The following is a 14,409-nucleotide window of genomic DNA, read 5'->3' on the forward strand; positions in this document are numbered from 1 at the left end:
TCACAAGTAAAACCATCTTTAAAGGAGGTACAGAGATGCAACAAACTTGATAGAACAGAGAAACCCTTAAAAAAGCAATTTTGAGAGCAAGTCACTGATCTTGACAAATATTACTGCCATTAAATTGAAATTGACTGCTATAGCTTTAGGAGGCTTTAAGTCTGTAAGAACGCCTGATAAATAACACTTTGGTATTAGAATATCTTAAAATATGAGAGATGCTCATAAGTTAATGTATTGACATGTACACACTGAAAAAAAAAATCTTAAAAAAAAATCCCATTTCATTACCATTTTCTCTAACCAGTAAGTGCAGCTATATTTAAGATCTAAATCTTTTTGTGCCAGTACCACTGGTTACAGGAGAAGCAAATCTGGGACATTTATCTCATTTCTAGGATATTTACTAATATCCTAATTATTTTGGCGTTTTTTTCTAACACTTAACAAGAAACTCTAAGAAAATCTAGAAAAAAAGAAAAGTTTCTGTAATTTCTCTGACTCTTCCTGACTTTAATACACAGCTTATACTGGGGACCTTTCCAGGTTTTGCCTCCTACTTGGATTCTCCTCACAGCAGTACGGAACTAATACACATATCCCAAAACAACAGGACTTTTTTCCCTCCTGTTAGTGTATTTTCTTCTATTGTTAGCAGGTACGCTTCTCTAGTTTCAGTAGCAACCTCTATATTTAGATGCAGTTGTATTGAACACTGTACTGTACCTTTTTATTATACTTGACAAGTCCTTCTGACTGTAGAAGCAGACATGCATCTACACGTATTCTAGATGCCTTCCTAAAGCTAAGCCTTAAGAATCTCATGTACATTTTGCAGACCAGACTCTGACTTCTGTCAGTTGTGAATTGAAGTTACAGAATCATGCAACCAAGTTTCAGTTCTATGAACCACAGAGAAAATAGCTTCATTGCTTAATTATTTCACTTCTGCAGTGAATAAAAGAAAAAATATTTTATGGTCTTGGCTTGTAGCAATATAACAATTTTTTAAAAAACAATAACATGACACATTTGGTATACTTAGAGTGACATACCTTTGGTTTCATTTTTCTCCATTTCTTTCAGTTCCTGAACAAACAGAAACTCACTCTCAGTAAGTGGCCAACTATTATATAACACCAGTGCTTGTATAATATACTTGTGAGACTGTGAAACAAAATGCAACATGTTAATATGCTGGTGACATAACAATTACAGTAAATATTCAAAAGTCCTATAGGTTAGTAAACTGCTAGCTATTGAACTCAGCAAATGAAAAACGTAATTAATTTACAAGCTTTCACATTGCAGTATTCAGAAGAAGCTTAACAATACAGTGTTAATGTCACAGTATTTTATTATAATTCTTGTAGAATTAAACAATTACATGTTTAGCAAGTGAAACTAAACTGGGTTGTTGCAACTACATTCCTTTAAAGATGTCCATGCAACTTTTTCCTAGGTATGTGGTGTGCTGAGACAAAGCCTTTTTCTTAGATGTTAAGACCTACTACAGGGCTTAGAGCACCAATGCTAGGGCTCAGTTCTGACTCCATTTGCAATGGAGGTAACAGGGTCAGTAGGTTACTTTATATGTTATGTACACTGAACAGGAAATGATTCCAACAGTCTTTTTAAGAATTGTTTTCCCACTCTAAAGCCAGTTCTAAGTCAGAGGAACACCCCTGGAAATTATCTGTCAATAATCATTTTTTTCTTGGAATATTTTCTTGAAATTGAACTCAATTTTCAGGAAAAATCACAGTTAGTAGATAAATGTTTGGAGATAGAGAAACAAACACTTTTTAACAAAAGAAATTTCATTTTTCCATGATATAGAAATAATTCTAGGGGAAGTCAAGGGAAATACATGATTTTGATGTCCCTCTCTAAGAAATTGTGAGCTCAACTAGAAGATTTTTTGTGTGTTATATTAAGCAGTTTGGCTAAACAGACTGGCAATAGGTGCTTCTCTAGTAAAACTATTAAAGTCGGCATTCTCTTACATTAATGTTTCAAGGACAACTCACACTGAAGCATCAGAAGTTCAACTTTATTACTGACGTTTATTAGCCCTTAGTTGAAAGTTATGTTAAACTTGAGTTGGACTTGGCAAATGAAGAACATTTAAAGATGAAATAAAGGTCCTCGATTTGAAAACAAAAATGTTCCTATGACCACTTGCTAGTTGGTTATTCATATAGGTATATTACCCTCCCTCCTCTGTCCCATTCAGAAGCTGCCAACAATCTTAATTTTGGATTCCTTGTTCTTCTTGTCTCAGGATATCAGAATTCCACATTTATTAAAAAAATTACCAATACCCCTTCATCACTTTCCCCCCGAAATCCCTATGATATGCAATCTCTTACTAGCTGTGGACTTTCATCTTTCTTTTCAAAGCTTGCCAGAAGAAAAGATTCATCTTCTAATATAGCTGGACCTTCTTGTACAAATCCTGGCTTTAGAGAACTTTTGGTACTCTTCAGAGATGGAATACAACCTTTTTTTTTGGATCCTCCAGTTTCTGATTCCTTCCTTGTACTGCTTTGAATAAGCTGAGCTTTGCTTGCTGAAAGAACATAAAAATGTCAGTGTTACATTTCCAGAAAGTCTATGAATTATCAGCATGAGACAAACAGATACCACCAGAAACTATAAGAAAAAGAATTATTATAGTCAATTTTCTCATGCTGTGTTATGCTTACAAGTTTCCCATTAAAATTATGCTCATACTAAATACCATCCTGTTTTTTCTGCATACAAATAACAAATCTCTTCAAAATAAATAATGAGAAATTTGAAAGACAGTATGTATAATTGTTGCTACTGTTTATAAAGTTTATTAAAAAAATTTCACAAAATCCACACTTCTTTCCTGCAGTAAGCAACACAGCACCATGTTATATATCACATAATATAGACAGTCTTTTCATCTGTATAATGGGACTTCTGTGGAACTCTTCTAATTTAATAAAATGTGTGCATGTATGGAAGAAGGGAAGAGGGGCAATTGCCAGTTCTGGCAATCTCTGTCCTTACAGGAGTCTTCTATGTCAACTCGACACAACGATCATTTCTGGCTAAAGTTTAAAAAACCTCATCTTGAAAGAGTTCTAGAACTAATACTATTTGTGATCTATCATTTCTAAAGTTATACCATTGTCTCTTAAGGAGGGTATTAATGTGGAAAAGCTGTGAAGCTAGAAACGTGCTAAAGAAGGGCTATGATAGAATATTAGTCAAGAGAACTTAAACTTGTGTTCAGTCACAAGAAAGGAAACTTTTTAAAGAGGAAGTGAGTAAGACTGGGTCATGTTTTTCTCAGGCCAGAGAAGACAACACTGTTGAGGAATCTAGGTGGAATTGCAACCATCCGTAGAGACAGAGGAAAGAAAACTATAACCTTGGGAATTCTCAAAGCAAGTGAAAATAAGTTGCACTAGCTGAATAGTCTGACAATTGAGACAAGGCTCTGAGCTATCTAAGAAGAATCCTTATTGTTAAATATAGTTTTAATAATGTTTTATTTTGTTTTATCCTTTCGTAAGTTTGTTCCATGTTTCCAAATTTCTACTTTTGGGGAAAGTGCTCTTTTGTCTACTTTTCTTGCCTTGTGACTCTGAGTAATTTGTCATATGCTAAAGATATCACTTCTTTCATGATGGTGTCTCTATTATGCAAACTGCTAGTGTGTCTAAGGGTGTCTCTAATGATCTGTGTGGCTGGCCATATATACATGGGTATTGTATACATGTGTTTTGTGTGTGTATGTACTGCTCAGCTTTGCTGTCTGGACCTGGGGACTTGGAGCTACAGCAGCCTCACCTCAATCAGACTACTGGATTCAGGAAGCCTTAACAATGTAGACCACTATCTCTAATATGATCTAATATGATATGATAATATATAATATCATTATCTATGATACTATCTTACCTGAATGGCTACAGGGAAAGGAAATAAGAATTCTAAAAGGGAACATCTCATAGGAAATTGAATAAGGGCAGAAAAAAGCAGCTTCATCAGAGTTACAGTAACAACAGCTTGACCATCAACTGGGAAAGAGATATATTTTTGGCTTTACTAAGGACAGAAGGCTTTACTTTTCCAAAGTCTTACTCTAGAAGCAAAGGATGATACTGTATCACTGCAACACTTCAGTATAAAAATGGACAGTTTCATGTGTGTTGAGATGACCTGGGAAGTCTGCGAGAGTTGAGAGGGCTGTTAGGCCAGGTTCAGCACATTTGATAGGAGGAGTGTCAGTGTATCAATGCCAAATCAAAGGTTAAGTGTGCAGCTAGAAACCTCAATGAAATCAGGAGACATCATTGTTTCTTAAGGAAGTCAAATGCCACAGATCACTTAGTATGTAGCATCTTCTTTTCTATAAGAGAGTGGTTCCTATTTCCTAAGAAAAAGAAAATCTATAGGCATTGGGAACTGAGATTCAGAGATATTTCCCTGAGATGCTTCCAAGATGCATCTTTCAAGAGATGCTTCATTCAAGATGTCTCAAACTCCTAAGTACAAACCATGAGTTGCTCTTCTGCATGACATTCAAAATCTTTTGCACCTGAACCACAGGCTGCTATCCCCGTGGAAAGGGGCTTGAGGCAAAGACCACTGCAAAAATGCGTAACACCATTAAGTCATTTTTGCCTGGGGACTTGAAGGAAGGCAATACTCTGTTCTTTCTAGCCTATTTTTTGGAGTGATGCAACTCAGCAGATGTTGTTGTGGAAAAGCTGTGGCTGAGCAAGCCTGTGTCTGTGGAACACTTTCTCACTCAAATAGAGCCTGCTGAGCTTTCCAGATATCAGTTACCCTCTCAGACTGTGAATGTGAGAAAAGACATAACCCATAGTGATTAGATCGTGTCCTTCATCAGAGGTAACCACAATCATGGGGCTGTCATTCAAGAGAACTGCAATTGGATTCTGAAGAAACTGAGATTATTTGGAGATCAGGATCTTTCATGTTCCTCCGCACCTGAGTGAAAACCTTCTGCAAAGAAACAACTCAGATTCGAAGTGGAAGAATAATTCCACGTACAGCCTTCTGCCAACCAAGTAACTGGTCTTTAGTGTAGCATTTATGATATTTGCATGGAAGTTTCTGATGACTAGGAATTCCTCAAAACCTGTTTAAGCACTGTTATCAAGGAACAGTGCAGAGAATTCACAAGAAGTACCTTTAAAGCAGTGAGACCAACTAAATGTACTCCCTCTTGTAGTCAACAGAGGGAGATAAGCTCCTCTCAAGGAGGACTGGAGTGTGTTAGGAGCTCTGAACTGCCCTCTGGAGGAGCCTACTTCTATCCATCAAGGTAAGAAGGATTTAAGCTGTTATCTTCATTAGGCTATAATTAGCTTTCATGAATACTTCACTATTCTCCTCTTCTCTCTCTCTTAAATCTGAAGAGCATAAACATTTAAGAATTCTGTAGTGGTTTGCTCAGAGGATGATCCTGCCATGAAGATAACTCAGCTCCGAAAGGTGGAATCCCATGCAAGACTGCCCTTGCTGGAAAGAAGACTTATTAAAGAAGTCTCCAAAAATGTATATAAAAGCACAGTAATAGTTCTAGCAATTGTCACCAGGTGGTGCTGTAACACCGAATTACTTTTCTTACCCCATACATAAATATTCAATCTTGGTTTTGCCAAGCAAAGCTCTAACTAAAAGGACTCTGTAAGCAACAGGAGAATTCATCCCTGACGATTTTAGATTCATGTGAGTGTTCAAATGAGAACTATGTACTTTGAAAGTGGGTTGTGTCAGGCTGATATTATGAAAAAAAAAAGAAAAAAAAGGATTATGAGGCTGCTGTTGCCCATCTCTGCTGTCCCTATATTAACAAGTCACACTTGCAGCATTTCAGTAGGTTTCTCCTTTACTGGCAAGCCAATGTTTAGGGCCCAAGTCATCTGCTCCATTTCAATATAAGTAAATATATTCAAAATCAATATGCTGACTGCAGTTGGTGAGAAATAAAATACATTTATAAAACAGCTCTGACTGTAGATGATTTAAGGGATTGTGGGTGGGAAAGGGGGATAATTTTTTATTGGTGATACTTGCACAACCATGTCATTTAAGAATACTTCTGCCACAATACTAGTCAATTCTGCCTGCTATGTATAGTACTGAATATGCTTCAAATGTGAAAATTGTGTCTTGGTTAACTTGCAAGTTTGGTACTGTGGTGCAGTGATTGTTTCTGAATATGCTTATTTAGTGAAAATACACTTTTTAGAAACTAACTAGCTACTGACAGTATGAACCTTGTTGCATTGGCTATTCTATAAATCCCCATCTAAACTTGGTGTCTGCATTTATGGAGGTTCCTATATTATTATTGTACAAACCATAATTTCTGAGCACTTCTGACAATAGCAAAGAAACACTTTTACAATGGTGTAAAATGCACCTACAGACACTCAGCAGGTTGGTTATTATGATACTCTCATATTGGTTATAATGACTACATTTCATAACCTTTTCAATTAGTCTGGATGTTCTGAAAAATTTAGAACATTTACATAAATGGTTTTCTTTATGATATGCATGATGCATATATATAGGGAGAGAACTTCAACATTAAGGCCACTTGGTCTAGTATTTTTTTAAAAAAATCAACAAACCGTTGAACAAGCTTCACAGTCACTCCTTCCAAATGACCATTCTCTATGCACTCAAACACACTTAAATGGCACCATAATATTCATTCCACTCTCAAACAGATTCTAAAATCGTAACATACTTTTTTAGTGTCATTATAATGTCAGCTCTACAAACTTCTACACTCCCTCTGTAATAAAGTACTTTTCACCACCACTTTTTCCAGTTAGAAATCAATCATTCCACTTCTGGAGAGGAACCTGATATGACAATCTTCCTATTTTCAATCAGTTTAATATAACAGATATTCTACTGTGGCACAAATAATATGTTGTTAGCTTTAAACCATTTTAATCCAATGTGAATCTGTCAACAAAATAAGAAGGCAGTTTAAGAGAGAAAAGTCTAATATTTGTGTCCAATTTTATGTAAACTTTCCAAGGATTTTGGGGAAAGGTTCCTCCCACCTATGCCCCCTGCTACACTGTCAGAGACAAAATGTCCCTCAGTCATTCTGACCCATTCGCTCCCTTCCAGCATCTGCTGGAACCCACTTCTCTTCCCTTTTATCTGATAGTACCTTTTAACTTTTTTCAGTCTTCAGGCTATCATCTTTACCAACCAGCTAGGTTATTGAAAGTTTCTTCTCTTTACTGAGGGTAACTTGGCAATTTATTTCAAGTATCTGTGATGCTGACCCTGATCTGAGCCTGAGCCTTCCTGCTTCTGTTTTCACCAGTCTGTTGTTGAACTTATTAATCCATTCCCACATTCTAGTAACAGTAACGAAAAATAGCTATTGATTGACTATCATGGTAACTCAGTGACATAGTCATTAAAGCTTCTCCACCTCTTCCATTAAAAGCAGGACACTGTCATCTGATGAATTATAATTTAAGAACATAGTCTCTGTAGTATTTAATTTTGCTTTTCTGGAGATAACAAGGTGTACTTAAGACAGGAATCACGTCATTTTATAAGCATGACAAAATTAGATATTTTTTCCACACAGCATTGGAAATTCATAAAAACAATAATTTTTTAAACATCCTGTTAGAAAATTACACAGTTCAAAATAGTGGAGGTGAATGCATGAAATATGGTGCTATTTTGAGCTTTAGCAAAGCAACAATCCAATATTTGAATGATGTGTCTTTGCCTCAAGCTCTGAATATGCTCAAACACAGGCAGAAACTGATTGATTTACAGAAGTCTCATTGTTTAAAAGTCTTCATACAAGGACTTACGACTTTATTATCTTACAACATTAATGCATTGTGGTGTCCATGGACAGTACAGTAGCTGACTTGGTTATAAACTACTGCTTTATTTCAGCAAACCTGGAATGCCTATGAAAAATACACATTTTCAAAATGAAACCCCTAAATGTACTTCAAAAAAACTTCAAAACTTCAAAATTGCATACAATCTTATAAGTAAATGGCTTGATTAAGAAACGAAGTGTATAGAAAAGCAGAAAGCAAATGAAGATTATACAAAGACATTATGACTGGACAGCAGCATCACCCAAAGTCTCTTAGATATAAGAAGTATAGTGGAAGCAGGTAGAATATACTTGATTTTTCATTGCAAATGACCTGAGCACAGCAGTGACAAATGTGGAAATTTTCCTAAGAATCATACACTTCATTTATCTGTATTCATTACTTCCCAACAGTAAAATTAAACACACTTAAAAATCAAATGTCAGTCACCTGGCTGAGGAAGCCATTAAGTACTGTACTGTCAGGTGGTAAAATTTTCATTCCAATTTTTTTTTTTAAGCTTCCTTAGTAGCCCAGCTAAATCAAATGTTATCAGATAATAAAAATGCCATTAACACACAGCTGATGGAGCTGATGGTAGCTCCTGAATACTGAGTTTGGCAAAACTCAAACTTCTGAAAACCTAGAAGCATGAAACACATAAGAGCATATCCAGATAACCTATCACTGCCCTCTAGAGCATGCAGAAAATTATCTTGCTACATTAGAGGGATGACAGGAAAGCACTGGTACAATCTCAAGCTAAAGACTATCACTATGCGGTCCAGTTGTAACTGAATACCTGTTTATTTGGACAGCAAATTATTTCACAGAATCACAGAAGGGTTGAGGTTGGAAGGGACCTCTGGAGATCAACTAGTACAAACCCCCTGCTCAAAGAGGGTCACCTAAATCACGTTGCACAGGACCCTGTCCAGATGACTATGGAATATCTCCAAACATGGAGACTCCACAGCGTCTCTGGGCAACCTGTTTCAGTGGTCAAGTCACCCTCACAGCAAAGGAGATTTTTCCTCATGTTCAGATGGAATTTCCTGTGTTTCAGTTTGTGCCCATTGCCTCTTTTCCTGTCACTAGATACCACTGAAAAAAGTCTGGTTCCATCTTCTTTACACCCTCCCTTCAGATACTTATATGCATTGATAAGATCCCCCCTCAGTCTTCTCTTCCCCAGGCTCAACAGTCCCAGCTCTCGCAGCCTTTCCTCATAAGGGCTCCAGGCCCTTCATCATCTTAGAAGCCCTTCACTGGACTCATTCCATTAGCTCCATGTCTCTCTTGTATTGGGGAGCAGAGCACTGGTACAGCACTCCAGCTGTGGGCTCACCAGGGCTGAGTAGTGGGAAAGGATCACCTCCCTTGACCTGCTGGCAATGCTCCTCCTAAGGCAGCCCAGGATACCGTTGGCCTTCTTTGCCATAAGGAGACACTGCTGGCTTGTGGTTAACTTCTTGTCTGCCAGGACTCCCAGGGCCTTCTCTCCAAAGCTGCTTTCCAGCAGGTCAGCCCCCAGCCTGTGCTGGTGCATGGCGTTATTCCTCTCCAGGTGCAGGACCCTGCCCTTCCCTTTGTTGAACTTCATGAGGTTCCTCTCTGCCCAGTTCTCCAACCCACTGAGGTCCCTCTGAATGGCAGCACAGCCCTCTGGGGTATCAGCCACTCCTCCCGGTTTTGTATCATCAGCAAACTTGCTGAGGGTACGCTCTGTCCCATCATCCAGGTCATCGATGAATCAGTGGAACAGGATTGGCCCCAGCATTGACCCCTGGGGAGGGTACATCATTAACCAGAAAAAAAGTAAGCCTTACCCATTAACTGATATCACATAATCACCAAATGGTTATGGTTAGAAGGCACCTCTGGAGATCATCTAGTCCAACCTCCCCCTGCACAGAAGACAGTCAGCTAGAGCAGATTGCCCAGGACCATGTCCAGTAAGGTTCTGAATATCTCCAAAGATGGAGACTCCACAGCCTCTCTGAGCAACCTGTTTCAGTGTTTGACTGCCCCCACAGGAAAACACAAATTCTTACATTTTAAGTTGAATTTCCTGTATTTTAATTTGTGCCCATCGTCTTTTGTCCTGTCACTGGGCACCACTGAGAAGAGTTTGGCTTCATATTCTTTACTGCCCCATTAGGTACGTACATGCTGCCAGGCTTGGACATAGACTAGATTCATGGATTTTCTGTTTGCTGGATTACGTAAGAGTCAGTTTTTATCTCATGCCAGCTGGATATATGTCAGGTACAATCACTACTAAGTTTCAAAGCACTTTGAGAAAATATGTGAATATTCGCATACTTAAAAATGTTGATCTTTGAACACACACTGGTTCTTATCATTAACAAGAGCTGAGCTGAGATGACTGCAGTGTAGTGAATGGCAATAAAAGAAAAAAAAAGAAAAGAAAAGATATTTGAGGAAATAATCTTCTCTCACAGATTCGAATGTTAAGGCAAAAATGAGTGTGATGTTTGCTGGAACTTTCAATTAAATTTTTCTCAAAGGAAATTTTGTCTAAATTGAAGAGTGCCCCTAAGGGATAGCTTTTTCTCAGTATTTCAGTTGCTATCATAAAGAATTGACAATGCCATAATGCACATTTCAGAGTTTGGCAAGTCTGGGGCTATTAGCTGTTCCTTCACTGTCTTCTATTTCCATGAATAACACTGTGAAGCTGTAGGAGAGGTGGAGTCAAAAATAGAAAGTTTTGCTGAAAGATAAAACACTGTATCATTTATTCAAGAGTCTTTTGCCTTGCTCTCTGGGTCATATGATGGATCAGAAGCCAATAACAAGTATGCTGCTGCTAAAAGGGGCGATGCTTAAGATGGCTCATTTAAACCATTGGGTTCCTCTTTGAATTATCTACCATGTCCCACAGTTTGGAAATCAATGTATTAACAGACAAAAAACACCCGAACTTTAAGATGAAACAAATAACGGCAATAACTTGAAAAGAAAGTATATTTCAGTCCTCAAGGAAAAGGCAAGCACAGGCATGAAATATTTAGAAACGACAAGCTACTTCAGCTTTCCACACAATTGTGTGCCATTACAGAACAAGACTAAAAGTCAGAGGGAGAAAATAAGGCTGGACACCTTCTTTCAGTCAATCTTTTTGGTACCTTTCCTCATTGCTGAGGATCCAAGGATTCCTTTTTCAAGAATGCAGCTGATTTCAGCCAATCACAAGGAAAAGAGAGATTTTATGGAAAAAATGGTAAAACATATTTTTCTGTGATTACCTAAAACCACTGTAAGAATGTATAACCCTTAAGTGAATAAAAGTATCAAATACAGAATACAATACTTACATGAGGAACTTGAAAGACTTTCATTACTCAAGAAATTAAAAGCAGGGATGACTGCATGTCCCTTTCCAGTGGCACTCACAATTTCTTCCTCATTATCTAGGACTTGTAGTTTAATGAACGCATCAGATTTAGAGGTTTGTACCTGCACAGTAGCAATATGTGATGATGTGACTTTTACTGAATACCTAAAGAAGAAGAAAAAATTATAGCAAAACAATTAGCTACACCAGATGGTTGGTTTTTAGAAAAGTACCTAAACACATGCTGACTTGGAAGCACACACTTAAAATTAAGTTTGTGGTTAACTGTTTTCCTGCAATGTGATGGGCTAGGTTTCCTCAACTGGAGTCTAGTGCTGTGAATCCATGATCAGTATAAGCATTGTTTGCTGTAAATAAAATGGTGGTCCTGTTGTTTTTGTTTTTTGCTCTCTTACCATATGTCCAGATGCACATTCTCCCTCATGATGTATTAGTATTTGTTGAAAAATATGGAAAGCCAGATCTGGGAACTGATTCAATTAAAAAATAACCCAGCAAAGAAAAAAGGAAGGATTTACTTTCAAAAGGGTAGAGCTACCTCATTTGATGGCAGCTGTTACTCTAGTCACCTTAAAATACTGTGGAATTAAAACACTGCAGAATTAAAGTCTCAGGATGAAATTCAAAGAATATTTTTATTGCCACTTATAATTTTATGTATTAGTTGAAGTTTTAGAAAAACTCTAAGTATAAAAGTTTCTTTTTCTTTAAATTCAAATTGTTAGACTAACCTTAGTTAGAAAACAAACAAGCAAATAAATGATAAAAAACCCTGTCACCTTGATTTCAGGACATCTTGAGACAAAAACATATTTATATTTTTAAATAAAATTCTTAAAAGACTATTGACAGCTGGAGGGGAAAAAAAATCAAGGGAGAGTCACAGTTTACAGAATTTCAGTGTATTTGTTATATTTCCATTTCAAATTTTCTTCACTGTAGCGAACCTGATTCCTCATGTTGAATAGACTTTACCCCAAGAATAATCCATTGATGGGTGAATACAGATGTAAGTTGTCCTAACACTGTTCTGCCAGGAATCATGATGTTAGAGACATACCTTTCAAAATCTACATGTGATCAGCTTTAAGCACAGGACCTGTTCTGGTACAGTGTGCAGTTATTTTGTACAAAAACTTAAGCATGGTAATTTTGTAACAAAACTAACAGCTTGCATAGTCCTATGAGATTAACTTTGTATTTGTTTAAGCAATAAAACATGCTAGCAATTAACATTGAATAGGCATTTGTGTAACTTCTGAAGATCAGCTAGAATAAACTCACCAGTAAACTTCAATCAATTAAAAAAGGATTAAGAACATTAAATCACCATGTTCTTATTAAATATGTTCTCCTAAAACAATCCACATGCTACAAAAAAATGTATATAGTTGATGATTAAAGTCAGTTTTTCTGCCAATACTGCAAGATGGAAATTGGTCTGATCAGTCAGGAAAAATAAGTGTTGTATTTCTTGATTTTACTTCTAGCTTTGTCTGACTAGCTGGAAAAATACATCAAACTCCATGCCACCTTCTCCCTACCTGAAAAATCTCTGTTTTAGTGCATGTTTAATTCCCAAAAGTACTATGGAATTTCAGGAACTGAAGTATGGATTAGTTTTCAAGATTGAGGCTACAGAATATGCAGAACACTGTTACTATGATTTTAAAGTTACAGTCTGCGTACTGCATTAAGCAGTGGCACTGTTTCAGAAAATTACGCATTTGTTTATGAAAGTGATGAATTTAGTATCGAACACTCAATGGCCCATGAAATTCAAACGTTTGTTTTAACACCTTCCTCTTCTAAGGATGTTGGAGTGGTACACATAAAACGCCGAATCTAGTCATTCTCCTTTCAATATTTACCTGAATATTATACACTTGTCATTGGGTATGTAATAGTCTTTAATTTCTTTAGTAGAATAGAAGTTGTTTACAGTCTCACGAGACAGGAAAGGGAGTGGACTATGGGAACCAATGAGTCGGAGCCTCCATCTCCCAGATGCCATAGATAAGTCACCAGTATGTGCTTCAGCCATAAAAGTGTATCCTTTCTGAAAGTAGAAAACAAGTCATTTTCACTAGGAAATAACACTATCCAAAATGCACTTTATGACTACATGCAGCACACTTTTTGTTCACAACAAGATGTGCTTCATAAGCAAGAACCTCATAGTTCTATTAATGTCTTACTTACGAAGCACCTCTTATTACAGCAATTTATGTTTGGCAAAAAGTTACATAGTAAGTTAAATAAAACCTCATCTAACTTCAAAGTTGGCCTGATCTTAGTGTGTGTCTGTGATGCAATCAGACAAACTTTTGAGGCCCCTTTCTAACTTAATTATTTTATGATTCTAAGCCATTTAATCTATAAAATATTAATGAGTTCTCACTCTTTTATTCAGGCATGTGCAGTATTCTATTCTGAAAAGTTTTCTTATAACGTGACAAAGTTCAATAAAAGTAAAAATATATTTATTCAATAGGTTTTCTTACTTGGTACCTCCTAGTACCATACAAACAGCTCCTACATAAATCACTGCTGTACATCTCTGGGTTCTGTAATATTATTGTGCTTTTCTTGTAAAACTGCTAGCAATAGTGGCAATCAAATTCATTTTCTTTTTTATGATTTTTTTTTTGCTCTTCTTGATATCACACCAAAAATACATGTCATAGTAGTAGTACTAATCATAGATATAATGAAGAAAGAATTCATTATGAAAGAAACAGATTGACACAAATCAGTTTCAAGAGGTTACTGATATGGAGGGGCGTGCCATATGAGCTTGTCAAATTCAAAATAACTGAACCTTTGATTTGCTCCAGAATATTAACAATGCAAGCTAGGAGATGTTTTCCCTATCAGGTGGAGAGGAAGATGACCATGAAGAGAGAGGAAAAAAGATTTTGGGAAAGAATACCAAAGACGGAGTTCCTATCAACACGAAGGGGCAGGAGGTGAGTTATATCCAGGAAAAGCATTACTCCATTAATTTATTACCCTTCTGTGAACTGAGGAGTTGCCATATTCTCTTTTTAATGCTGTGTTGAGAAGACTATAGGAAATTTCATTTGCTGTAGAGTAAGGAATTCTTAGAAGATGCACCAGAAGAAAAACACTGCC

At 36.8% G+C, this 14,409-nt stretch overlaps 1 protein-coding gene across 1 annotated transcript in view; it reads right to left on the reverse strand.

The window, feature by feature from the left end:
* Positions 1 to 14,409, reverse strand: part of ADGB (androglobin) — a 129,142-nt gene that overhangs the window by 18,649 nt on the left and 96,084 nt on the right. The window contains exons 26-29 of the mRNA XM_026100288.2: positions 13,146 to 13,333; positions 11,234 to 11,418; positions 2,373 to 2,572; positions 1,056 to 1,167 (exon numbers count right to left, since the gene is read on the reverse strand). Of these exons, the coding sequence (XP_025956073.1) occupies positions 1,056 to 1,167; positions 2,373 to 2,572; positions 11,234 to 11,418; positions 13,146 to 13,333 (685 nt within the window). The remainder of the gene's footprint in view (positions 1 to 1,055; positions 1,168 to 2,372; positions 2,573 to 11,233; positions 11,419 to 13,145; positions 13,334 to 14,409) is intronic.

Source organism: Dromaius novaehollandiae, chromosome 3 (assembly GCF_036370855.1).
Source record: "Dromaius novaehollandiae isolate bDroNov1 chromosome 3, bDroNov1.hap1, whole genome shotgun sequence".
NCBI lineage: Eukaryota > Metazoa > Chordata > Aves > Casuariiformes > Dromaiidae > Dromaius > Dromaius novaehollandiae.